General features: G+C 41.2%; 1 protein-coding gene across 2 annotated transcripts; it reads left to right on the forward strand.

Annotated features, from left to right (window-relative positions):
* Positions 1 to 10: 10 nt before the first annotated feature.
* On the forward strand, positions 11 to 21,680 carry kif5aa (kinesin family member 5A, a). 2 transcript variants are annotated; one of them, XM_056385548.1, is made up of 29 exons: positions 11 to 1,328; positions 5,294 to 5,381; positions 5,469 to 5,542; positions 5,873 to 5,977; positions 6,219 to 6,267; positions 6,380 to 6,435; positions 6,524 to 6,611; positions 9,638 to 9,762; positions 9,934 to 10,038; positions 10,671 to 10,819; positions 11,250 to 11,398; positions 11,542 to 11,720; positions 11,908 to 11,976; positions 12,120 to 12,326; positions 12,879 to 13,025; positions 13,167 to 13,355; positions 14,199 to 14,316; positions 14,488 to 14,549; positions 14,762 to 14,868; positions 15,059 to 15,160; positions 15,299 to 15,359; positions 15,558 to 15,629; positions 16,084 to 16,188; positions 16,673 to 16,889; positions 17,044 to 17,218; positions 17,453 to 17,532; positions 17,772 to 17,811; positions 18,066 to 18,151; positions 18,967 to 21,680. In XM_056385548.1, the coding sequence occupies exons 1-28, from the start codon at positions 1,200 to 1,202 to the stop codon at positions 18,142 to 18,144; spliced, it is 3,126 nt and encodes a 1,041-aa protein (XP_056241523.1). In that variant the 5' UTR covers positions 11 to 1,199; the 3' UTR covers positions 18,145 to 18,151; positions 18,967 to 21,680. The 2 variants fall into 2 exon arrangements, with proteins under 2 accessions (XP_056241523.1, XP_056241522.1); XM_056385547.1 differs by having other exon boundaries at positions 12 to 1,328; positions 18,964 to 21,680.
* The last annotated feature ends 912 nt before the right edge of the window (positions 21,681 to 22,592 follow it).

Here is a 22,592-nt window from a genome sequence, read left to right on the forward strand (position 1 = left end):
AGACGTTCAGGTTTCCGGTCTCGACTTGTGTTACCCTGCCAACGCTAAAATCCAGGGGCAACTGCAGCAGCGTTTAAGGTATTTATTATTAGTACAGAGTTATTGACCTTCAGGATCCCAGTGGTTGACCTCACTGCAGGATGTTATGTTTTCACACTTCTTATCAGGTTTCATGTAGATAATTATCCATATTATTTTCTTTGTTTTCTCATTTTCACTATTGTGCAGCCTTCATGTTTATGTGCTTTCTGGATTGTAAACAAGGATGAGATTTTTTTTAACGGGCATGGTAATGTGTTTTCAGTTTTCAGTGTGACTTTGTGCTGCATCATCCCTACCTCATCAGACACTGTAAAGCTCCTTAAAGGTGAGGCCTGAACTCATCTTTTAATCAATAGTCCTCACTGCCTTCCCATAATGGCTTCTTGTACCTTCCAAGAAATACAGTCAGGCAGCGGAGAGGGGCCAAAGAATGGCTGCGATGATTAGTCACTGAATCAGCAGGCCGCTCTACAGGAGCTGTAATGAACTTCTTCATCTCTGCTCGGATGTGACGCAGCACTAAGGAGCTCTGGTTTCCGCCCGCGCGTGAGGATTCTGAGCTGATGATGCTGAGGCTGTGGGTACCACTTTAAAGAGGCGGATGCAGACCACGCCCTTTCTCGACCCGCCGATAGAGAGCGCTGTGGCGACCCAAGAAGGCCGATCATCAGCAGCTTTACCTCACTGCCCTTCCAGCAGCATCTCACCTTCAACCGGCCAGACGCACATCCAGCGCCGCACCCGAAAAAGAAACGGAAAAACGCGAGAGAGAGAGAGAGAGAGAGAGAGAGAGAGAAAGAAAAACTGCGTCTAATAAAGCACAGAGGAAAACGAGCAACACCAGAGTCTCTTGTTTTAATGATGTAGGTAGAGCATCGTTTTGCGCTTGACATCTAATTTAGCCTGCCCGCCTCACTGCGACACGGAAACGCCGACCAGCTGCGCATAAATAAAGCCCCCATCAGTCAGTCAGGATAAAACCGTCCAGCCTCCCGCCGACATCAGAGTCCTCTCGACGAAGAAGGTCGAAGTCTGCGCGTCCCTCGTCCTTTATTTTGACGGTCAGATCAGGCCCCTCTCAGTCCGTCCGCCTCCAGCCCCAGCAGCATCTCCGACCAGCAGAAAGCAGCATCTTTCCTCCTCACTGAATCTGCGCAATGGCCGATGTCCCAGCGGAGTGCAACATAAAAGTGCTGTGTCGCTTTCGCCCTCTCAATCAGTCGGAGATTTTACGCGGGGACCAGTTTCTCCCCAAATTCCAAGGAGATGACACTGTCGCCGTCGGGGTGAGTACAGGAGGCGCTTTGTTGTGCACACAGGGCCCTCATCAATAAACCATCAGCTGCTGGACACATCTGTTTGGGTTGTGGATAATAATCGGTGCAGTACATGTTAATAACACCCCCACCCCTCAAAAAAAACAAAAAAAAAAAACAGTTTTTAACAGAAGATGACAAAGCAAAAAAACATGGAGCCTGATGTTGTTGAGATGCACCTTTATCAGCTGACTGAGCCACATCCTGCCTAACAACAGGCTTACAGGCTGCAGCTCACTAACATCGCACACTGTAAACTGTATGTGGTGTTTTACTGTGGGCCCAAATCACACAGTCATGCTCCTGATTATTAGCACACTCTAAAACAACCTACATAGGTACATCAAAATGACTGTTACTGAAGTGTTTTCCAGGCTCACATTGATGGGCCCATTCATTCATTCTGAGTGTTAAAGTTAATTAGCCTCTAATTAACCTCTCCTTAATGAGGGTTACAAACTTGTGCTCTGGAGTGGGTGTATTACCCGGCAGATGTTGACAGTCCACGCCGCAGATGTCTGGTGATGATTTTTGTTGTGGATGTTGAAGTTTGGAGGCGGATCCAAATATGATGATGCTGCATGTTCCCTTCACTCTGAGGATTAGTTTATGTTTGCGAGGCAAGATCCACTTACATGCACATGTAGGTGCATAATTCAGTGTCTTTAAATTCTAAATGTGTCGGCCTAACGCTGCTGAAGCTGCTGCCTCTTATGTGTTGTGAAAGCTGCGTTTCACTTAGTCTGAACTAAGAAAGAAGACATTCATGTCATGATAATCAAAATGTATCCAACACCGCAGAATATCTCCATCTCATTACAATATTAACACGTTATTCACACTTCCCACTGTGGACTTATTTTAGTGTTAGTTTCTAATACAATCATTTTTTTTCCAATAATTTTCTGGAATCACATGCCATTGTTCTTTATTTGGATCTGTCTTATTCAGTGTACTTGAATGAAATAGACACACTAGAAAAATCTCGTTATTGGAAACGGACCAAAATAATCCCACTGCTTATTATTGTCACTTGTTTCATCTATAGACAAAAGGTTTGATAAGTGGAGATTGTGCTGTGCAGATGTAAATGAGGATAGTCACTTGATCCCATCTCTTGTTGGTCAAATAAATTCTACAGGCTTGTAGATCAATGACTTTAAAAGATGTCTGCATGTCAGCCTGTACGAAATGAGAACAGCTACTGATTTAATTGCGTTTTGCTTATATATGTTGCTGGTTGTCCCTCTTCGGAGTTAGAGTTTGATTCTTGGGCCAGGAGCTCATGTCTGCAGAGGATGAGAGGAAACACAACCAGAGCACATGACGACCACGCAGAGGAGTAGTTAGCTCTGCTTCTCCTCTGGCTGAGAAATGTTGACAGATAATGTTGAAAGTTCCTCCAGCGATAATGGAAACATCCCAACCTGACCTTCCTCTCTCCTCTCAGCATGACGCTGGACAATAGAGTCAGAAACTGATTCCTCTAATTGCCTAAAGAGAGAATCGATAATCATCATACATCACTTACTGACCTGCTTTCTCTTTTCTCTGTCGCCATCTGTCTGTCTGTTTCTCTGTCTCAATTTTTCCTCGGTCTCTCGTTTCCCTCCCTCTCTTTTGTCTCTGTCTCTTTGACTCTCAACCTAACATTTCTCTTTTGCTCATCCATCTCCATTTTTATGTCTCTTTCTTCACCTCCTCCGTCTTGCCCTCCCTCGCCCCGGGACTGAATGTCTCTCTCTCTGTTAAATCACTCCGTCATGGGGGTGGGTCTGCAGATGAGTCAATTTGTTAATGATATTTAATACGGCTCATGTTCTGGCAGCTTGCATGATTGTGTTGCATTGTGGTCTCTGTGTCAGATGGGACGGTGACATTCAGGGTTTAATGGCCTTGTTTCTGCAGCGAGGATTGTCAGGGCTGCGTCACACTCAGCTAATCGGGCGACACATTTTGAAATAAACAAAACACATTCAAGACTATGATGAGAAAACAAATGAGAAAAAAAAAAGACAAAAAAAAAATTCAACAGTACTTCAAAGGAGTTTCTTGAAAATACACACACTCAAGATTCAAGAGCATAATGTTTACATGTTTACAGTATTAGTACTAATTAAATATATAGTCTTTACGCCCTTTCTACTGAGCTTTGTAGTCATTTCAGTTCAGTAAACAGTGGCAGGAGTTTGTTGCTCATATTCTAAATGAATTGTAAATCCACTACTCTGCTGGATTGTATATTTCAGCATGCTGTCATTTTAAAGGATCATGTTGGGACTTACTCTCATTTGCTTTTTTTTTCGAGAGTTAAATGAAAAGATCAATACCACTCACATCTGTTCAGTAAATACAAAGCCACAGCCGGGATGCGGTTAGTTTAGCTTAGCTTAGCACAAAGACTGGAAACAAAGGGAAACAGCTAGCCTGGCTCTGTCTAAAGGTTCAAAATCCTCGTCGTGACTGAAGTGTTGCTGGAGCAACTTCAGCTTTTCTACTGATCAAACAAATGGGATTAGAGGTGCTGATAGGCTGCCTTTGTTTCTGGTGTTTCCTGACTTTGTGCTAAACTGAACTAAGCTAAGCTAACCATGTCTTGGCTGTAGCAGCAACTCTTTACAACTCTTAGTGAGAAAGTGATTGAGGGTATTTCCCAAATTGTTAAAATGATTATTTTATTACTCAGTAAAAACATTTCCAATGAGTCTTGGTTCCCTATCCGAGCCTCATGGCTGCAGTGATTGTTGAATACTAAGAAAATAATTGCTCAGAAGTAAATATTGATGTATGTTAATGGTCTATGAGAAAACCCACTGTTACAGATGCTAGTGCACCTACACCTGGGGGCACAGCAGAGAGCTGGTAATAATAGCTACATACTGGATACATGGCTACTAATGAAAGGTCTGTATTGTCTTTCATATGACTTTGGTCTCTGTGAGTTTGTTAGGTAATAAGCTAGCAAAGGAGAAAGAGCATTTTTCTAACGACATTGATCCATTGTGCGATGTTGCCAGGTCCTGGATGAAATATGGCTCTGACTAACTGGGAGAACTGGCTTTCTCCCTCTCTGCTGATCTCATCCTCTTTGTTGTGCACTTACTGTCAGGGAGATAAACCAGCGTTGAACAAACCATCCATAAAACTGGTAGTAATACTAAAGCATTTTTATGTTTTAACCTGAGGTGAGTTACATGCTCCTCTGTGGCTCTTTGGCTTAATTAAAGTGTCATCAATAGTTAAAATCAAGGCTGTCTCTCATGTTTTTAAATCTTGGGTGATTTCATTCAGCAGTTTTAATCAGCAATGAATTATAAATAACAGCATACCTAATATCAGTTTGTGTTGTGTGTCATCTGAAAGCCATTTAACTCAAAAAAACGGCTTGTTTTTAACTTCAATGTGGTTGTAACATTTTTCCAAAGAGTGGATGAGGATTGAAAAGGAAGATTGTTTTTTATGTTTTCACACAACAACAGCAACATGTTGCCTTACATAAATACACAGCATAAATATGTGTTTTCCTAAGAGTGGTGAGATTTAAAGGTTTCAGATGAGTGTATATCTTATTCTTGGTATTTTTCTGGTCAGGTACGTGAGGATGAGTCAGTCAGTTTCGAGCCACTGACGGCCTCACAGGGATGACATCATTTCTCAAAGCTACACACCACTTGCTGTTGGAGAATAAATTATTTCAAAAAAAAGATTTTTACAGATTGTGTGTCAGATAATATTTCTTCACAGTAGTAAGTTGTAGGACATTTTTAATGAATTTTCATTATTTTGCAAGAAATAAAACATAAAAGAAAATGCTATACTTTTTAAAAATTATTATTTGAAAACTGAAAATTGGAAAACAATTTGGTGATAAACAACTGTATTCTCTCTTATGTCCCTTTTGTTAATCTGTTGGTTTGTGTTCATGGTGTTCACAGGGGAGGTCCTATGTCTTTGACCGAGTGTTTCCAACCAACACCACCCAGGAGCAGGTGTACAACACCTGCGCCAAGCAGATCGTCAAGGGTACGGACGGATAGCTGCGTTCAAAATACTTCAAGTTATCTTAAAATGCATGTGCTGTGCTTTCACTGTTGTTCTTCTCTGACTCAGATGTGCTGTATGGCTACAATGGCACTATCTTCGCATATGGACAAACCTCCTCCGGGAAGACTCACACCATGGAGGTGCAGTGTGCAAAGCAATAAACACTTTCTTCAAATGAACCTTGATTTTATCGTGTACTGCAAACATGTAACTGAAGCAACACGCAGAACCTGTGTAAAATTTGATTTGAATGTTGCCACAACTGACCCATTAGCTCCTCCTCCAACACTGGGTTTCTGTCTTTTAATGAGACTATAGTTTGTTGATTAGATGTTTGGACAGGGTAGAATTTTCTCTTTATTCTCCCAAACCTGTGATTGAATAAACCTGTGATGAGAATTTAATGTCATTATTGCGTGAAGTCCCCGTTCACACCTACTGATACGTTTATGTGTGACTTCCTGCTGCAGGGGAAGCTCCACGACCCTCACCAGATGGGTATTATTCCACGCATTGCTGAGGACATTTTCAACCACATCTTTGCTATGGATGAAAACCTTGAATTCCACATAAAGGTATTTGATGAGTAAATGTCTGTTTCTTATTTCTTATGTTCAGCTGTGTTGGTTTGTGTTTGAACATTGCCTTTTAAAAAAGTTTTTTATCACATTTTTCTATTGTGATCACGTTTCTGCAGATATGTAGTTTAGTCTCAGACCAGTCAAAGAATAATTTAACTTGCATCTCCTGTCAATGCTATACAACATTTGAATGTTATTTTATTTTGGCTCCGTCATTTTCTTTCTTCCCCAACAGGTTTCCTACTTTGAAATCTATATGGACAAAATCCGTGACCTGCTGGATGGTTAGTGCTGATAAACTCTTCATGAATCACCACCAACAATTTTTTTCATACTCTATTCCGATGCTTCCTAATACTTAAAATACTCATCAGTCTCATTTTTCTCTACTTTTAGTGACAAAGACCAACCTGTCTGTGCATGAAGATAAGAATAGGGTGCCATATGTCAAGGTTTGTGGAAAGTAGTGCTTAAGGTGAAAGTCTGTCTACAGGCTGCATCACATCCTTGATATGACATCTGTCTCCTATTCTGTCTCAGGGCTGCACTGAGCGTTTCGTCTCCAGCCCTGATGAGGTTATGGATGTGATTGACGAGGGCAAAGCCAACCGTCATGTTGCTGTGACCAGTGAGTCTTTATCTTCAACTATTGATTTTGCATCACAGAATGTAATGTACATCAGTACATGAACATTACAATTCATGAAAGAAATCTGATTGTTTTAACACGGTATACAGTGCATCGCAAAAAGTATAGACACCTTCACTTTTTTCACATTTGGTTATGTTGTAGCTTTATGCTAAAATTGCTCGGCTCTGTATTTAAAACAAAACAACCCAATAGACGAATATCTACAGTGAAACCTTTGAGCTGAATAAAGGAAGAGTAAAGCAGGAGATCCAGTGTTGGTTTGTTGGTGGCGGTAGCACTCCCAGCTCGGTACTGACGGGAGAACTGGCAGCTGAGTTCATGTAGCCCGTTATTGTGTCTTATTATGTAATCTTCGTGTTACAGTGTGATATAATTTTCAAGCTTCAGTCATTGTCAAGAAAATAAATGAGATCCTGTCAGATGGAGTTCACCGTCATGTGACTGGCAGTGATGGACAGTTATTTCGGAATTGGAGAAAATAACAAAGCATAACAACGTTTCTGCCCACAGCCATTATCTCAGGCTAATAAGCCGGTGTGTGACAGAGCAGTATTCAGTAATTGATTTTATAAAAATAAGAGCTTCCTGCTCTGTGTTCTGGCCTCCGAGCTGCCGACTCAGTAATAATATCAGACTAATGGCTCCAGTGCTGCAGGTTTACAGGTCAGAGTGATGCTTTAGCTGCATTAAGCAAAACGTCATTATAATGCACAGCAGCAGCTAAAGAACATGTGACCTAATTACCAGTTAACCCGCTTATGACACTACTCAGTGAAATCCATTTTTAAGCAAATAAGAATTTTTAAAGAACTGTGACGATGGTTTGTGTTTTACATGTGGAAATATACTCGTTTTCATTTAGGAACTTTCTCTAAATTAACTTTGTTTGCATTAAATTTCAATGAGATAACCATGTACTTAGTTAACAGTTCTTACTCTAATTCATTAGCAATGAAACATAATGTAAGTCATTCAATGTATCTCTATTTTAGACAACACTTTAGCAATGTACACACAGCTGGTCCTGCAGCACAGATGATTTATAATGTCTTGAAAATGTCACAGAAAATGTGGCGTGAGAACAAACCCACACAGAGATCACTGAGGCACATAAAGCATTCACTGAGCGGGTTGAAACAGTCCCGGTGTTTCTGTTGAGAATCTCAAAGCTCATCTGATTTGTGTGCAGTTGAGTTCACACTAATCAACACTAATCAATGAATATACTGCCTTGTTGCTCAGATGGATCTTACGGGAGGTTCTTTTTTGTCTTTTTGAATATTGTAGGCCTCTGCAACACAAAATCTGCTTTGATGATAGAAACTCAAACTTGTTTAATTTCTTATTTTTATGAACCGCAAACACCACAGAAACCAATATATCCCATCATCGAGTTCGTTTAGTTTAGTTTAGCTTAGTTGATAGAGACAAAACAAGGCATGATAATAATCTGTTTCTCGGAGAGTTTATAGCTCTTTAATTCTCCACTGCTGTCCCTAGTTGGGCTTTTACATGTATAATGTCATTAAAACAGTCAATAGCAAAAACAACACAATTGATAATATCCTACAATTAGTAAAAGTCTGAAAAGAGAGAAAACAACACAAGCTACAAATACTCAAACAAAGGTAATTAACAAAAGATACAATTAACTAGAAATGAATACAGCTCTGGTTTGTTTTAACACTGAACCCTTGTTGTAAATGAATCTATGTCTGGAGTTCATTTGAATTCAGTTGGTGATGTGTTCCAGAGTTCACAGCCCTTTATGCAGAAAGCTGTTTGTCCAAGTTTAGATCTATGATGTGATATTTTATTTTACAGTTGCCATTCACCAGCTCCTATTCAATCATAAAGTAATTACTATTTCCTGCTTCTCAGTGCAAGTCCTAATCACCTTTACCTTCATCACTGTGGTTTATCTGCATATTATGGTCTCAGCATGCAGGTAATGAGCCAGTGAGACGAATCACAGGTCAGAGTGAAACTCACTTTCAAAATAAAACTCTGCTTGTTTGTTACGAGTCCAAGTAAACAGTGTGATTGTAATGGGGTTGTATAACAGCCATGTGTGTATATTATGAACCAGAGGATTGTGTGGGCTTGTGTTTTGTGGGAGAGATGATGGACATGTTGCTTATTAATTGGATGCCCAAACAAATTTCTTCTTGGGGACAAATTAGATAAATGTTATCTCTTTTAAAGAAGTGTAATAATCATCCATATTTAAAGAAAGTCCTCTCTGTAGAGCAGAAGTAATCTTAAGCTTTTTAATGGTAATAATGTGATAACAATCAAATTATGCAACAATCCAGCCTTGAAAATGGACTGAATGTCGACAGCAGCAGATGAGATTTGCTGAAAGCTGTGTTCCTGTTTCCTACTGATGCTTGCTGACTCACTGCTGCAGAACAGTGTGCTGATAGCAGACTAGTGGCGCAACACTCTGCAGACACTAAGCTGCTGCCCTCAGATATCATCTGCAGAGAAACCTGAACTTTCTGTCTGTGAGGAGTCCAATGATGATCAGAGCTATTTTTTATCTGCACTGTGAAAAAGTGACGTCGGTCTGCTGCGGACATTGAACATTTCATACTTCTCTTTAAATCCACACATAAATGACCTCAAATTAATCTAGTATTTTCAGAGTGAAAATCTGAAAACCTGCTGATACTGAATAGGAGAAAGTCTTTATGTTTTGTGAAACAAAGATGTCAATACGTCATTATTTTTGAGTTAAAATCATTTTGATTACAGACGGTTAGTTGCCGTCTCTCTTTCATTCTGATTCTATTGTGACAATAATGTTTTTTTCCTGGTACATAGGCAACATTTGGAGGAAAAAGAAATAAAAGAAAACGTTCATGGCATTGTTTCTGAAAAGCTAAAGTTTGATCAGATCTCATTTGCGAATTCTTTATCCCTCGAAAAAAACGTTTTTAACACCAGAAGTTTGTATGTAAAGTTCTGAGCCGTTTGCTTCTGGTTGTGTCTTTGCACAGACATGAACGAGCACAGCTCTCGCAGCCACAGCATCTTCCTGATCAACATCAAGCAGGAGCACGTGGAGACGGAGCAGAAGCTGTGTGGAAAGCTTTACCTGGTGGATCTGGCCGGCAGCGAGAAGGTGGGAGACGCTCCCAGCCTGTGATTCCCCTGCCTCAAATCAATTAACTGGATTATTTTTATTTTTATTGACTATTTTTATTGACAATTGACTTCATCTGTGTTTTCTATGTCTTTCTTCAGCTCTTGCATCATGTTTGACTTCACTGTCTCTGTCTTCATCCTTATACAGGTCAGTAAGACAGGAGCTGCAGGAGCCGTTCTGGACGAGGCGAAAAACATCAACAAGTCTCTCTCTGCTCTGGGAAATGTCATCTCTGCCTTGGCTGAGGGCACGGTGAGACATTTCCACCCAGCTGCCCTCCTTTTTACTACACAATAGAGTAAAAATTGTGCTTGATATAGTTCTTCATTTTTAGGTTAAGTGAAATATATTTTACCTTTCCAACAACTGAAGCTTGATTCATGTGTAGAATCTGGGGATTTTAAATAAACTGAAACAGGTTTAATTCCCATTTCTACAACTAGTCCAGATAATGTAGCAAATAGCTGCTGTCTCATTTCTAACGCTCATGTCCTGTAGCTTTGTCCCTCCTGTTGGCTTGTTAAAGAAATGCCCACACCCTTCTTTCCTCTCCGCCAACTCAACAGCAAAAAACAGCCACTTCCAATTATAAGATTAGTTGGATGCAGCACAATCAATCTGCCTCTTTTGACAGCAGTTGTGGGGTTTGTAAGAATCCAAAATGGAGAAATCGAGAGGAATAGGAAAGTGCTCATTTTTGCTAAATATAATCTGCTGATGAATCTCCGCAGAAGCACAAAATCAGGAGGCAAACAAAACACACTTCAAACATTTCTTTCTCTTCTCTTCAGTTCCAAATTGTTTCTCGATCTTGATCTCGTCTCCCTTCTTTCTGTTCCTTCTTCCTCTCCACCCTTCTTCCTCGCTCCCCTTCTCTCCGACAGAAAACCCACGTGCCGTATCGTGACAGCAAAATGACCCGCATCCTGCAGGACTCCCTGGGTGGGAACTGTCGCACCACCATGTTCATCTGCTGCTCTCCCTCCAGCTACAACGACGCAGAGACCAAGTCCACTCTCATGTTCGGCCAACGGTAGATACATCTGTGGATAAAAGTCAAAGCATGTTTGAAAAGAAAATGTGCTTTTAACTTTTTATTTTTTACTTTTACACACTGATGATACTTTTCCCTCAGAGCAGGATGCTGACCTAGATTGGGTGTGGCCTAATAAAATCCAGACGAGGCAGATTCATTTACACTGCGCCCTTCGTTATGTCACGTTCAGTGATGACTGTACAAGCAGATTTACACATGAGCAGGAACACAGTGAAGAGTTTTTAAAGAGACCTCTCACACTCAAACGTCAGGTGACCTTGGAATATATCACCAACATAAAACTGGTTTTAGGCAAATGATCCAGTAGAACTGTTACTGAAACAGCGTCAGTCTTTGTCTTAATCACTTAAAAATAGTTTCACATTGTCCCTCTTTGTCTCTCTGTCTTCGTCTTCCTCTGACATAGTGCTAAGACCATCAGGAACACCGCTTCCGTCAACCTGGAGCTGACGGCAGAGCAGTGGAAGAGGAAGTTCGAGAAGGAGAAGGAGAAGAACAAGACCCTGAAGGACACCATCCAGAAGCTGGAGGCCGAGCTCAACCGCTGGAGAAATGGTGAGTTGCACCGAGCGTTTTCTGACTGACTGACTTCCAGGAGAAGCTTTGTTTTCAGCAGCGTGGCAGAGACTGTAAACCAAATAGCATGGTTCTCATGTCCTGTTTCTATGTCCTGTTCGTCCCTTCATACATGACTTCAGGAGAAGATGTCCCTGAGACGGAGCGGACTACGTCGGACATGGTGACCCGGTTTGAGTCAGTGGAGGAGCGCCCCATTTTGGACAATGACACCTCCTCCATTGTGGTCCGCATTTCTGAGGAGGAGCGTCAGAAGTACGAGGAGGAGATCCGCAAGCTGTACAAGCAGCTGGACGACAAGGTTCAAACACACAAACATGATCATTATTACCAATTCAACACAACTCAGGTCTCAATTTTCTAAATGAGCTCGACTGTAATTCCATCTCTATTGAATGGTGTAAGTGCAGATGTTATTAATTATTATAGTTCTTTTAAATTCAAGTTTTATAATCAAATTTATATGAGAATGTGTATGATTTATACAGGATGATGAGATCAACCTGCAGTGCCAGTTGGTGGAGAAACTGAAGCAGCAGATGCTAGATCAGGATGAGGTGGGTAAATGCAAACTACACACATACACAAAGTCACACAAACACACACACTTGCACTGTCTTGTGAGAACTCAAACATTCAGTTCATGAAAATAAGAACATTTTCAAAGTGAAGTCAACACACCACATTTCCCTCCCTCCAGCTCCTGGCCTCGTCCCGTGGGGATGGGGACAAGGTCCAGGCTGAACTGGGCAGGCTGCAGGTGGAGAGCGACTGCGCCAAGGCGGAGGTGAAGGAGGTGCTGCAGGCTCTGGAGGAGCTGGCCATCAACTATGACCAGAAGAGCCTGGAGGTGGAGGAGAAAGGCCTGCAGAACCAGCTGCTGGCCGACCAGCTGGCCCAGAAAATGGTACATCTGAGGAGGAATGCTGTGAATGTGAAATTGACAGAATGAGATAAAATCAGAGAGAGGAGGTGGGACAGAAGTATCACCATGGAGACCAGCACCAGGAATTACATGTAAATCAGATACTGGAGAAAAACCACTAGACACACCTTTTTACATCAGTCTCAGCTCACGGCCTCTGTCCAGGCAGTTTTTAGTCTCATCGTGTTTTTTAGTTGGATTCTGTCTTTTCTGGTTTTTTACCAAATGTGGCACATAAATATGAATTTCATTTTTGCTAAGTAATACTGTATTTTGTTTTAGGTGTGTCCTAATATGATCTCCCATAATTCTTGACATTATATTAATAGCTGCAATCAAATTTAGTTGTCGGATGCATCTACTCTGATCCTGCAATATGCAAAGATGTTATTTTGCCTCTAGGTGGTGCTAGCAGCTTGATTATTTTAAATGGCCATAAATCAGGGCTCATGAGTAAGTGAGCGTCTTGTGAGATCCGGATCTATATTAAACATTGTGGTCTTATCTTCACTAATGTCTGTTTCTGTGTAACAGGCCAGCCTGATGGAGCTGGAGGCGGAGCTGTCCCGTATGCAGGAAGTGAGCGGTCAGCAGAGGAAACGTATCGCTGACGTCCTCAACGGTCTGATGAGGGACCTCAGCGAGTTCAGCACCATCGTGGGCAACGGGGAGATCAAGCTGGTAAGTGGAATTAGAGGGCAACATTTACATATAGGTACATTATAAAACACACAAGAGTGTGTGTTCGTCATGTGTTTCCTGTGAGTCCTGCTGTGTCACGCATGACTGTGGGGAAACCTTCATTTTTCCTCCAATCTGCAGCCGGTGGAGATCAGCGGTGCCATCGAGGAGGAGTTCACTGTGGCTCGACTCTACATCAGCAAGATCAAGTCAGAGGTGAAGAGCATGGTGAAGCGCTGCCGCCAGCTGGAGAACATGCAGCTGGAGTGTCACCGCAAGATGGAGGAGACTGGAAGGGAGCTCTCCTCCTGCCAGCTCCTCATCTCTCAGGTGAGGACAGAGGGGCAGGAAGAGAGAAACATAATAATAATAATAACGATAATAAACTTTATTTATAGAGCACTTTTTATAAAAGAGATGTAGCTCAAAGTGCTTTACAATAAAAATAAAAAAATGTTTAAAAAAATCCAATAGTACAATAAAGGGCGGATTGAAGCGCAATAAAAATAGACAATAGAAAGATAGCAGATGATAAAATGTAAATTAAAAACATGAACCAGTAAGAATAGTTGTATGTAAGTATGAGGGAATTAATTAAAAGCCAAGTTAAAGAAATAAGTTTTCAGTTGTCATTTAAAAATGTTCACAGAGCATCTCTTACAGCTGTTGGCAGGTTTTCCATAGTTCTGGATCACAGTTTTAAAAAAAAAGCTGCACAGCATATTTCCTTGTGTGTAGAACTGTGTGTATCTAAAAGCCTGAGGACCTGAGAGCTGGTGAAGGATAATAAAACCACAGAGTCTGCAGTGTGTGCTTATATTGCCTGCTTCAGAGGAGCAGTAAAAAGAGCATTTCAATAATCTATTTGAAATAAAAGCATGAAGAAATTGTTCAGCGTCTTTATAGATCAGGAACAATCTATAAAGATGGCGATATTTCTGAAGTGATAAAAACCTTCTTTATGTGTGAAGTAAAGTCTGAAGTGAATTCTAAGATTATGGCATGTCACTTGTGATTTGACTAAAGGGCCAGATGTTCACGAGAGGGTAGTTCTTTTTTAACTTATAGACATAGGTCATGGATGGATGATTAGGTGAGCAGGGATGAATGAGAAATAAAGGGGAAAAAGGTGAACATGGATGATATTTTATGTGGGTGTTTGTGTTTGTACAGCATGAGGCTAAGATCCGCTCTCTGACGGAGTACATGCAGAGCGTGGAGCAGAAGAAGAGGCTGCTGGAGGAGAGCCACGACTCCCTGAGCGAAGAGCTCGCCAAGCTGCAGGACCAGGGTAAAACACACACAGAAATACTGCTGCAAAAAATACGAACACAGTTACAGAATTAATATGCGAGTACAAAAAGACAGTACTGTAACCTTTTATAGATTTCTTGGGAATTTTGCCTCAAGCTGTTTTTACATTGTAACTTTGATTGCTTTCTTTCTCTTATCCTTGTTCCAGATAACTCCCTGCTTGAGGAGAAGGATGCAGAGAAGGGTGAGACTGAAGATGGAAATGTGAAGGTAAGAATATTTTACTTGAGATTCTGTCAGGCCCAGACTCTCTTCACACCTTATATCTCTCTTACATCTCTTTCTCATCTCTTTCTTTCTCAACATCTGTCGTTCCACAGAATAACCTCACCCCGTTTTACTTCCTTAGTTGTCACGGCTTTACTGCGGTAGCCAGAACCTTTTAAGAGATTCTGTGTGTTTGCTCTTTTCATGTGCAAAAGGCCGTTCGTCAGCAGGGAGAGTCTCACCGCGGCCTTCATCACAAGCAGCTGACCCGCCTGCGAGATGAGATCAATGAGAAGCAGAGGATCATCGATGAACTGACTGAGTCCGTTGTGTTTACACAAAGATACCACACGTGGCATCATTTGTTGTTATTAATCATTATATACTATTATCATTATTATTAAAGATATCTTTTCAGAAGTTTACCTGTTATCTGTAACCTAAACACTAAACTCTAAACTCCTCCCTTTTTCTCTTCCTCCTGAACATGTGTCATCACTTCACTCCTCCAGTCGGAACTCCAAGTTGGAGCTGGAGCTGGCTCAGGTTCGTGCTGACTTCGAGCGCCTGAAGAGTCAGGACAGCAGCAAGAGCGAGCGCCTGGAGGAGCTGTCGTAAGTGTTAGGAGCAACATGTTCTCTGATAACACAGATAAGAGTCTAAGATGAGAGAATATTGGAGGAGTGACTTGAAACAGTCCAGTCTACCTCTGAAGTTCATGATTAAAACAACAGTGTTGCTTTTCCCGTCAGATTCCTGCATGAACGTCATGAGCAGACTAAACAGGACTTGAAGGGTCTGGAGGAGACTGTCGTGAGTAAAATATACACCTTCATCCATCTGCCTGCTTCTCCTCTGAGACCTTGTCCCCTGCTGTGTCTCTCTCTTTCCTCTTCCCTTGCTGTCTTGTCTTTCTTCAGTATGCTCTCCTTCTGTTTGTGTAACCTTTGTCTCATTTCACAGTGTCCAGAGTTGTCTTCCTAACCTCGTCCCAATCTGTCTGTCCTCCAGGCCCGCGAACTCCAGACCCTTCACAACCTGCGCAAGCTGTTCGTTCAAGACCTCACGTCGCGGGTTAAAAAAGTAAGCAGCTTTCTTTATTACTCCCTGATCAACCTCAGTAGAAATAACGTCCTCCATCCCTCTTACTCCCTGGACTTTTTGATATCATGTATGTGACACAAGACTTCACTTTTTATGTAGAATAGTGGAATAAAGTATGTATTATATGTCTCTAATAATAACTCTAATAATGAATTTTCTCATTTGTCTTCCATCACTGAGCTGTTGAAAAGCTGAGTAGGTGGGTTGAGAGGGATGTAGAAGGTCAAGGTCAGGTTATTATTAATGTGAATAATATTAAGGTGGAAGGTTTTGTTCCACAATGACTCAAAAGTGAGTTTGAGAGCAAGAAGTTTCAGAACTTCTCTGGTCTTTATGAACGGGTCAGGTGTTACAGTCGCTCTCTGCCAGTAGAGTGGTAGAAAACCTCTTCCCACACACAGCTCTCTTTTTCATTTTCTCATCTCCTTTGCAGAGTTCCGAAATGGAGCCTGATGATAGCGGGGGGTCTTGCACCCAGAAGCAGAAGATTTCCTTTCTTGAGAATAACCTGGACCAACTTACAAAGGTTCACAAACAGGTGAGACAACCACAAAAAGAACCAGAGACACTGTAACTTTTACTGACATTTGAACTGTTCACATCTACAGACCCGGAGACAGTGAAATTCATTCAGTGTTTTCATTCCAAGACATTCAGCAGTTCAGCAGTTCAGCAGCATCATTTGCCAACTACTTGCACAAAAAACATAAAATATACGTGAAACACTGAGAAATAACTACAGTGTGTTCAAAACCCACAGAGTGTTTGTGACAGAAGTCGATGGCGTAGTTCTTTTCTTTGCCCCGCACTAAATGTATTTTTCTTTGTGGCTGCTGAAGGTGAAGACAAAACTAGATGTGATTAAATTATATTGCATCATAATACTGTGGCTGAGTGGCTTTTGTGTGTTTTGATTCAACTCAGCAACTTCGAACTTTAAAGGTTGTACTTTAGTAATAGCTCAGTTTTCACTCCCCTCTCTCTCTCTCTCTCTCTCTCTCTCTCTCCTCTCACCGCTCCAGCTGGTTCGTGACAATGCAGATCTGCGTTGTGAGCTTCCAAAGCTGGAGAAACGTCTTCGGTCTACTGCTGAGAGAGTTAAGGCCCTGGAGACTGCACTGAGGGACGCCAAGGAGGGCGCTATGATGGACCGCCGCCGCTATCAGCAGGAGGTCGACCGCATCAAGGATGCCATGAGAGCAAAGAACGGCCTGCGGCGCCCACATGCAGCACAGATAGGTACTGAAAGCTCCATCGTTTGATTTATGCTTTTGTTTGTGTCATTGAGGAAAATGCCTGAAATGCAACACGTTCCAGGATGTTTGTCTTTTATACAGTGACGCAGTTTCATTACAGTCCAACCCTACCTTACATCATTGTATCATCCTGACAGCCAAGCCAGTGAGACCGAAGCAGCTGCCAGTCTGCTCGCCGACGAACCCGTTCTACACTTACATCCGTGCCACTGAACATGCCAATACCTACAGCAACGCCCTCTTCCAGGGCAACATGACACAGCCGAGCACCGCCAGCGTCAACTGCAACCCCAACTCTGTCCAGAGCAACACGTGAGTTTCAATCCTTTCTTCCAACTTCTCCAGCCAGGCAGTTTGTGGGTTTAAAGTCAGGTCAAAGTTTTGGTGTCATCACAAACGTTTTTCTATAAGGAGAGCAGACATAATATATCACATGGACCAGTTGTGTTTAATGCGTATCTGCCTTTATTAGGATGTGACGAGTCATCTTCATTCACACACTGTGCTGGTGTTTGACTGTGTGTCTGTTTTCGCTCTGTTTCCCAGAGTCTCCACAGCACTGGGCTACAGAGCAGGCAGATATAATGGAGACACACTGGAGTCCTACCCACTCAACATTGACAACGGTAAGTAAAGGAAGACACATGTGCCTGTACGCACACTAATGTTGACATGTGTGCACAGTATGTGGTTCCTTGTTTTTATATCAGTGTGTGCGTTCTTTAATACATTCTACAATCAATTATTACATTATGGTATCAATTCATTCATTCAGGAATAATAGTAATTAGTATTACTAAAGTAGTATTAGTAATTATAGCATTTATAAATCAATGAAATCAAACCGTTGTTTTGTTTCCAACAGGTAACAGCATCAGTGAAACAAGAGACATCAATGACAACAGGTGAGGAAGTCAGTGAACAGAAAGGATGCGTCTTGTTCCTGGTCACTTTATCTAACTTAAGACTAAGTGAACAGCTCACCTGCTTTCACAATATTAGAGAAAAAAATGAAATGAAAATTCTGGTGTTCAATTGACTTGTCAGTTTGGCTTCTGTTCTTCATGGGACTGATGTTAAATCCAGCGTCCAGAAGGAGTTTTACACACAGTGAATAATAATAATAGATTTGGTTGTGTTGTGTTTGTGTCATTAACAGGAGTGATGTTCACTGTGGCAGCGAGGTGGATGATTCAAACAGGCACTACATCATTCAGCAGGAGACAGCTGCAAGTTAATGCCATGGTAACGGACCACACACACACACACACACACACACACACACACACACACACCCGTTGAAATCTTCTTCATCAGTGCGGTTGCTTGAAGTGTAAAAATGGTTTTGCACATTAACTACACATTTCAATTCATTGTGTGATGAATTGAGCGATTCTGTCTTTCAACTTGTTTGACCTTATCAGTCCATCACAGTTAACAGTCATGTTCACAAAGATCACAAATGTCAAACTTTAACTGTTGTATGGTAATCTAGTTTCATTTCTTTTTTTTTTTTTTGCTTTTTTTCTTTTAAATTGCTTTCATGGACAGTTTGACATTTGAAGCTGCAAAATCACATTATCCTTTTTACAGTCTCCATGTTTGAATATTGTTTTCTAAATTTGATGTTTGATTGACATAACTCATTAATTCTTGTTTTTTCTTCAGATTTGTAGAAATCAGAAAAGTTTTTCTTGTATGTGCAATGATAATACAACTAAGACTAAAACTGTTTGCTGTGATGCGTCACCTATAGCATCTTATGCAGATTTTAATCCACGCAAGATGATTTTCATAAAAAATGGTACGGTATCATGGGCGTATGAGAATCAGTCCAAAACATGATGGCAGTTTTTAAAAACACAGCAGCAGTGATGTCAATTCCATTAATGTTTTTTTTTTTTTTTAAAGAAAAATTAGAGCTGAAAATCCCTGAAAATCGCCGTGTAACATCTTTTTCATTCAGAGGGCAGTATGGTGTTCATTTAATCAGTAATCACACATTCAACACAAACATGTCTGTTTCATGATGACTTTCTCCCATTGTCTTTCTCCAGAAGATGACCAAACACTGTACCGATCCAAGGACCCTCCCCTCCCATCTGCATGCAGCCTGTCTCCCCTCCACTGCATCACTGATGAAGATGACGACGAAGATCTGTAGCCCTGTAGTCCTCTAACTAGATGAAGCACCACCCCCCAACCACCACCACCCCCCACCCCATCCCACCCACCCCCCAATATGGTGACCGCTCTCATCCTCAGGTTTGGGGTCCTGTCCCTTCCAGTTCAGATAGTCAAGGAAATACATGAAATCAGATTTTTTTTTTATTATAGAATTTGCACCGCTAATGAGAACGTGTGAAAAGATGTCACTGATGCTGATTGAGGTGTTTGAACTGGAGTGGGGCTGACTCCATCCCTGGTTATTTAGTACATACATGTTGTAAATAATAGTGCTGTATACTCCGGTAGAGGTTTTGGACCAGCAACTGTTTGTGGGAATGCACAGCTCCACCGTCCCCTACACACATATCCTTAAGGGCATCATGTGGATGACATACTGTAGGCAGACATGACCTTTTTCTCTGTCGTAAATAAGAGTATAGTGTGTAACGCCAGCTTGTAACAGAAGACCCACACTCTGCATGCATGTTGCTTAGCGGGTTAGCTTTCAAATCTTTGCATGTGTCATGATTCCACTCAGGAGCTGGTATGCTGTGAGTGAACCGTCTGATCGACTTTGACAGATGTCACAGAAAGACAGAGCTGGCTTCCCTTAATCCTGACCCTGGTCTTAGTGCTTTAGATTTTATATATTCATCTAAGTTTGAGTCCAACACTGGGTTGCTGTGGCTCTATCACAGGAAAAATGACAAAAACCACGTCTGGGTGTAGTTTTTGTTTTCAGAGAAGAGGACATCAGATGCAGAATGTGAGGGACACTCAGTCCAGACTGGGGCTGTGTAGAGGAAACCTTTTTGTAATTGCTTTGATACTGTGATGTTGCAGCTGTATGACACCATTGTAACTTCAGGTAATGCTGCCCGTATCCATTTAATGTGGCTCCCTCCCTGCATTGCACCCACACCTTGAGTCTTCTTACCGAGCCTTAACAAGAGATGCTTTCTCGTGATCAAACTAACACGCTGTCATGTGCATACATTTGTAATTACTACCTCTAGAGCTACTAATTATACATCGATCACAGTATACTAAGATATCACCTTTTCAAATGCTAAATACAAGCCGCATCTTAGAGTAAGTTGCAACTTTAGTACAACAATAGTTGTAAGTAGATTTAAAGTCTGGGTTCACCACATCAGGGCAGGTCAGATAGTGTCAGGTTCACTGTCAAACCAGAAATATACTATATTGATATTCAAATGTTCCTTAATTTTCATATACTTCACCTGCCTTTTCCAAATTTGGATTTTTAAACAGCCGTTTAATAACATCTCAGAACTTATTAAGCCTGGATTCAGTGTTTTGTAATGAGGTCCATCACGAGTCCGGTGATCTGGGAGTGTTGGATGTAAACGAGCCCCAGCTGAGCAGCCACCAGTCTGGCATGGACATACAGTTTGACAGAAGGTTAGAGATTGTTGTCGGTCGTGATGTAATTCTTCTCTTAGAAAACCTGACCAGCCAATCAGGATAGAGAGAATGCGGCATGACTTAGGTGGGTGAAGAAGAGACAGATGTGTTTGACTGAGTCCTTGAGGTTAAAGGTCAGATTAGAGCAGAGGTGTGTTGCTCCTAAAGAAAACACGCAGAACAACCTGGGTCAAATGAAAAGGCAAGGTGAACAGTATTTTCAAGCTAAATGTGCCTCCGAAGATAATAAATGACTTAAATATGATGTTACAGATTTGGATTTCCATTTATAGTTCGTATTTAGACTATGACCAGACATTTAACTTCCATTCAAAGTGTCTCTGATCCGGTTGCTTTGATTTTTATTGCGCCCTGTTTCTATTTGAGTAACAAAATCTTTCATTTTTATACTTTGTGGAAAGTTCAGTGGATTACATTAGATTACTACTTTTGCCCAGGTAGGAACTCAGTATGATCCTCAGTCCTCATTCATGACAGCACCGCTCGGTCTCATGTTCTTTCTGGCATTAACAACATCTCAGGGCCTCACATTCACATTCACAATCACAGCGACCACAGGCCACCACCACCACCTTCCTCATCAACTTCCAACTCTGTGATCGCAGATGAACAATCAGGTCAGTGTGTGTTCTTCGAGGCTTAGCAGGGGAACGGGATGATGACTCCAATATTACAAGAATAACATCATTTTATACATACGTAACATTTCCAGCCTAGCACATGACATCCAAAATAAAATAATCCCTCAGCCATACCCTGGTCAGACCCCACTGTATGTGTCCAAGCAGACCCTCTATTTGACATCATGTTTTAAATGTAATAAATCATTTTAAAGGAGGGGGAACGTGTACTATATTGTCACCTGCTGTTCCACTGTCTGATTTCAACATATCTAAAATTTCTGTGCTATATATTGTTAATCTTGTAAGTACAACAGTGTGCCATGACATAGTAAAATGCAAAAGACAGGTACACGCTAACTTTGTTAAAGAAATGTTTGTTTGATTTTTTTCTGTATGCCAGTACTGTAGCGTCAACATGATTATGTGAAGAATCACAGTGCAAAATTTCTGTATATATAGACTGTAGACTATGCTGTATTGTGTGTGAACCATTGTGTTGTAGTAAAAAGTTCAATAAACTAGAAAGGAGTTTGTTGAGGGGGAATCATTCGGGTCCAAAGGATTGTTTGAATATCATGGATGATGTTTTAGAAAAAGGAGATAAAAGAGAGAAAGTGTCCTTCACTGTCGGTCGGAAATGGCTCCATCTAGTTGAGGGAAAAGGAAATTATAAGACTGATTTAGACTAAATTGAATGAGAAGTCACTTTGCTGGCTGCCTGTTCCTCCTCTGTCAGCAAATCTCTGCAGCTGCCTTCAACCTAAAGGAGAAAGTGACTCGATAAAAAACATTTTCCAACACAGGCACAGTCTCGTTTGAAAGAGAGGGTCATTCCTCATTTTAAAATATCTATAGTCCAGTATTTATTTTACTACATTTCCTGTAACTGCCATCAGTAATTGCTGGTGAGCTGTTGTACGTTGGGCACTCTTGTTATTACAACCCCTGACCTAAACAGGAAATTAATTTTCAAACTATGTTATCAATGGACCATTTGCCAAAAACGATGACTTGAAAAAGAAATGGCCGTTGAATAGAGATGAAATACAGAACACAGAGTGAAGCACTGTATCTTGTATTTCAACACTGAAACATTCTGTATGAAGATATGAACGTGATGATTTCTTGGTAAACTTGACAACTTGACTTAAAAGAGTCTTTGAATGATATAAAGTGAAGTGAAGCAGCTTGTACTGGAAACATATTTAATGTGGGAAAATGCTCAGAACAAAAAACAAAACAAAGTTCATTCCTACACCACGGACACTTTAACTGTGTCTTTTAAATAATATACACTAACAATAGGTCAAGTTTGCCTCCCCCTGAGGTCAGTCAGTTGAAACGTAGGCCTAAATAAAGTCCAATCTGTACTATCATTGTATGTAAGATAAGGGTGGATTTCCTGGTCTATGTGCCTTTATAGGATATTAATTTTTCATCTTATT

Source organism: Seriola aureovittata, chromosome 9 (genome assembly GCF_021018895.1).
Source record: "Seriola aureovittata isolate HTS-2021-v1 ecotype China chromosome 9, ASM2101889v1, whole genome shotgun sequence".
Lineage (NCBI taxonomy): Eukaryota > Metazoa > Chordata > Actinopteri > Carangiformes > Carangidae > Seriola > Seriola aureovittata.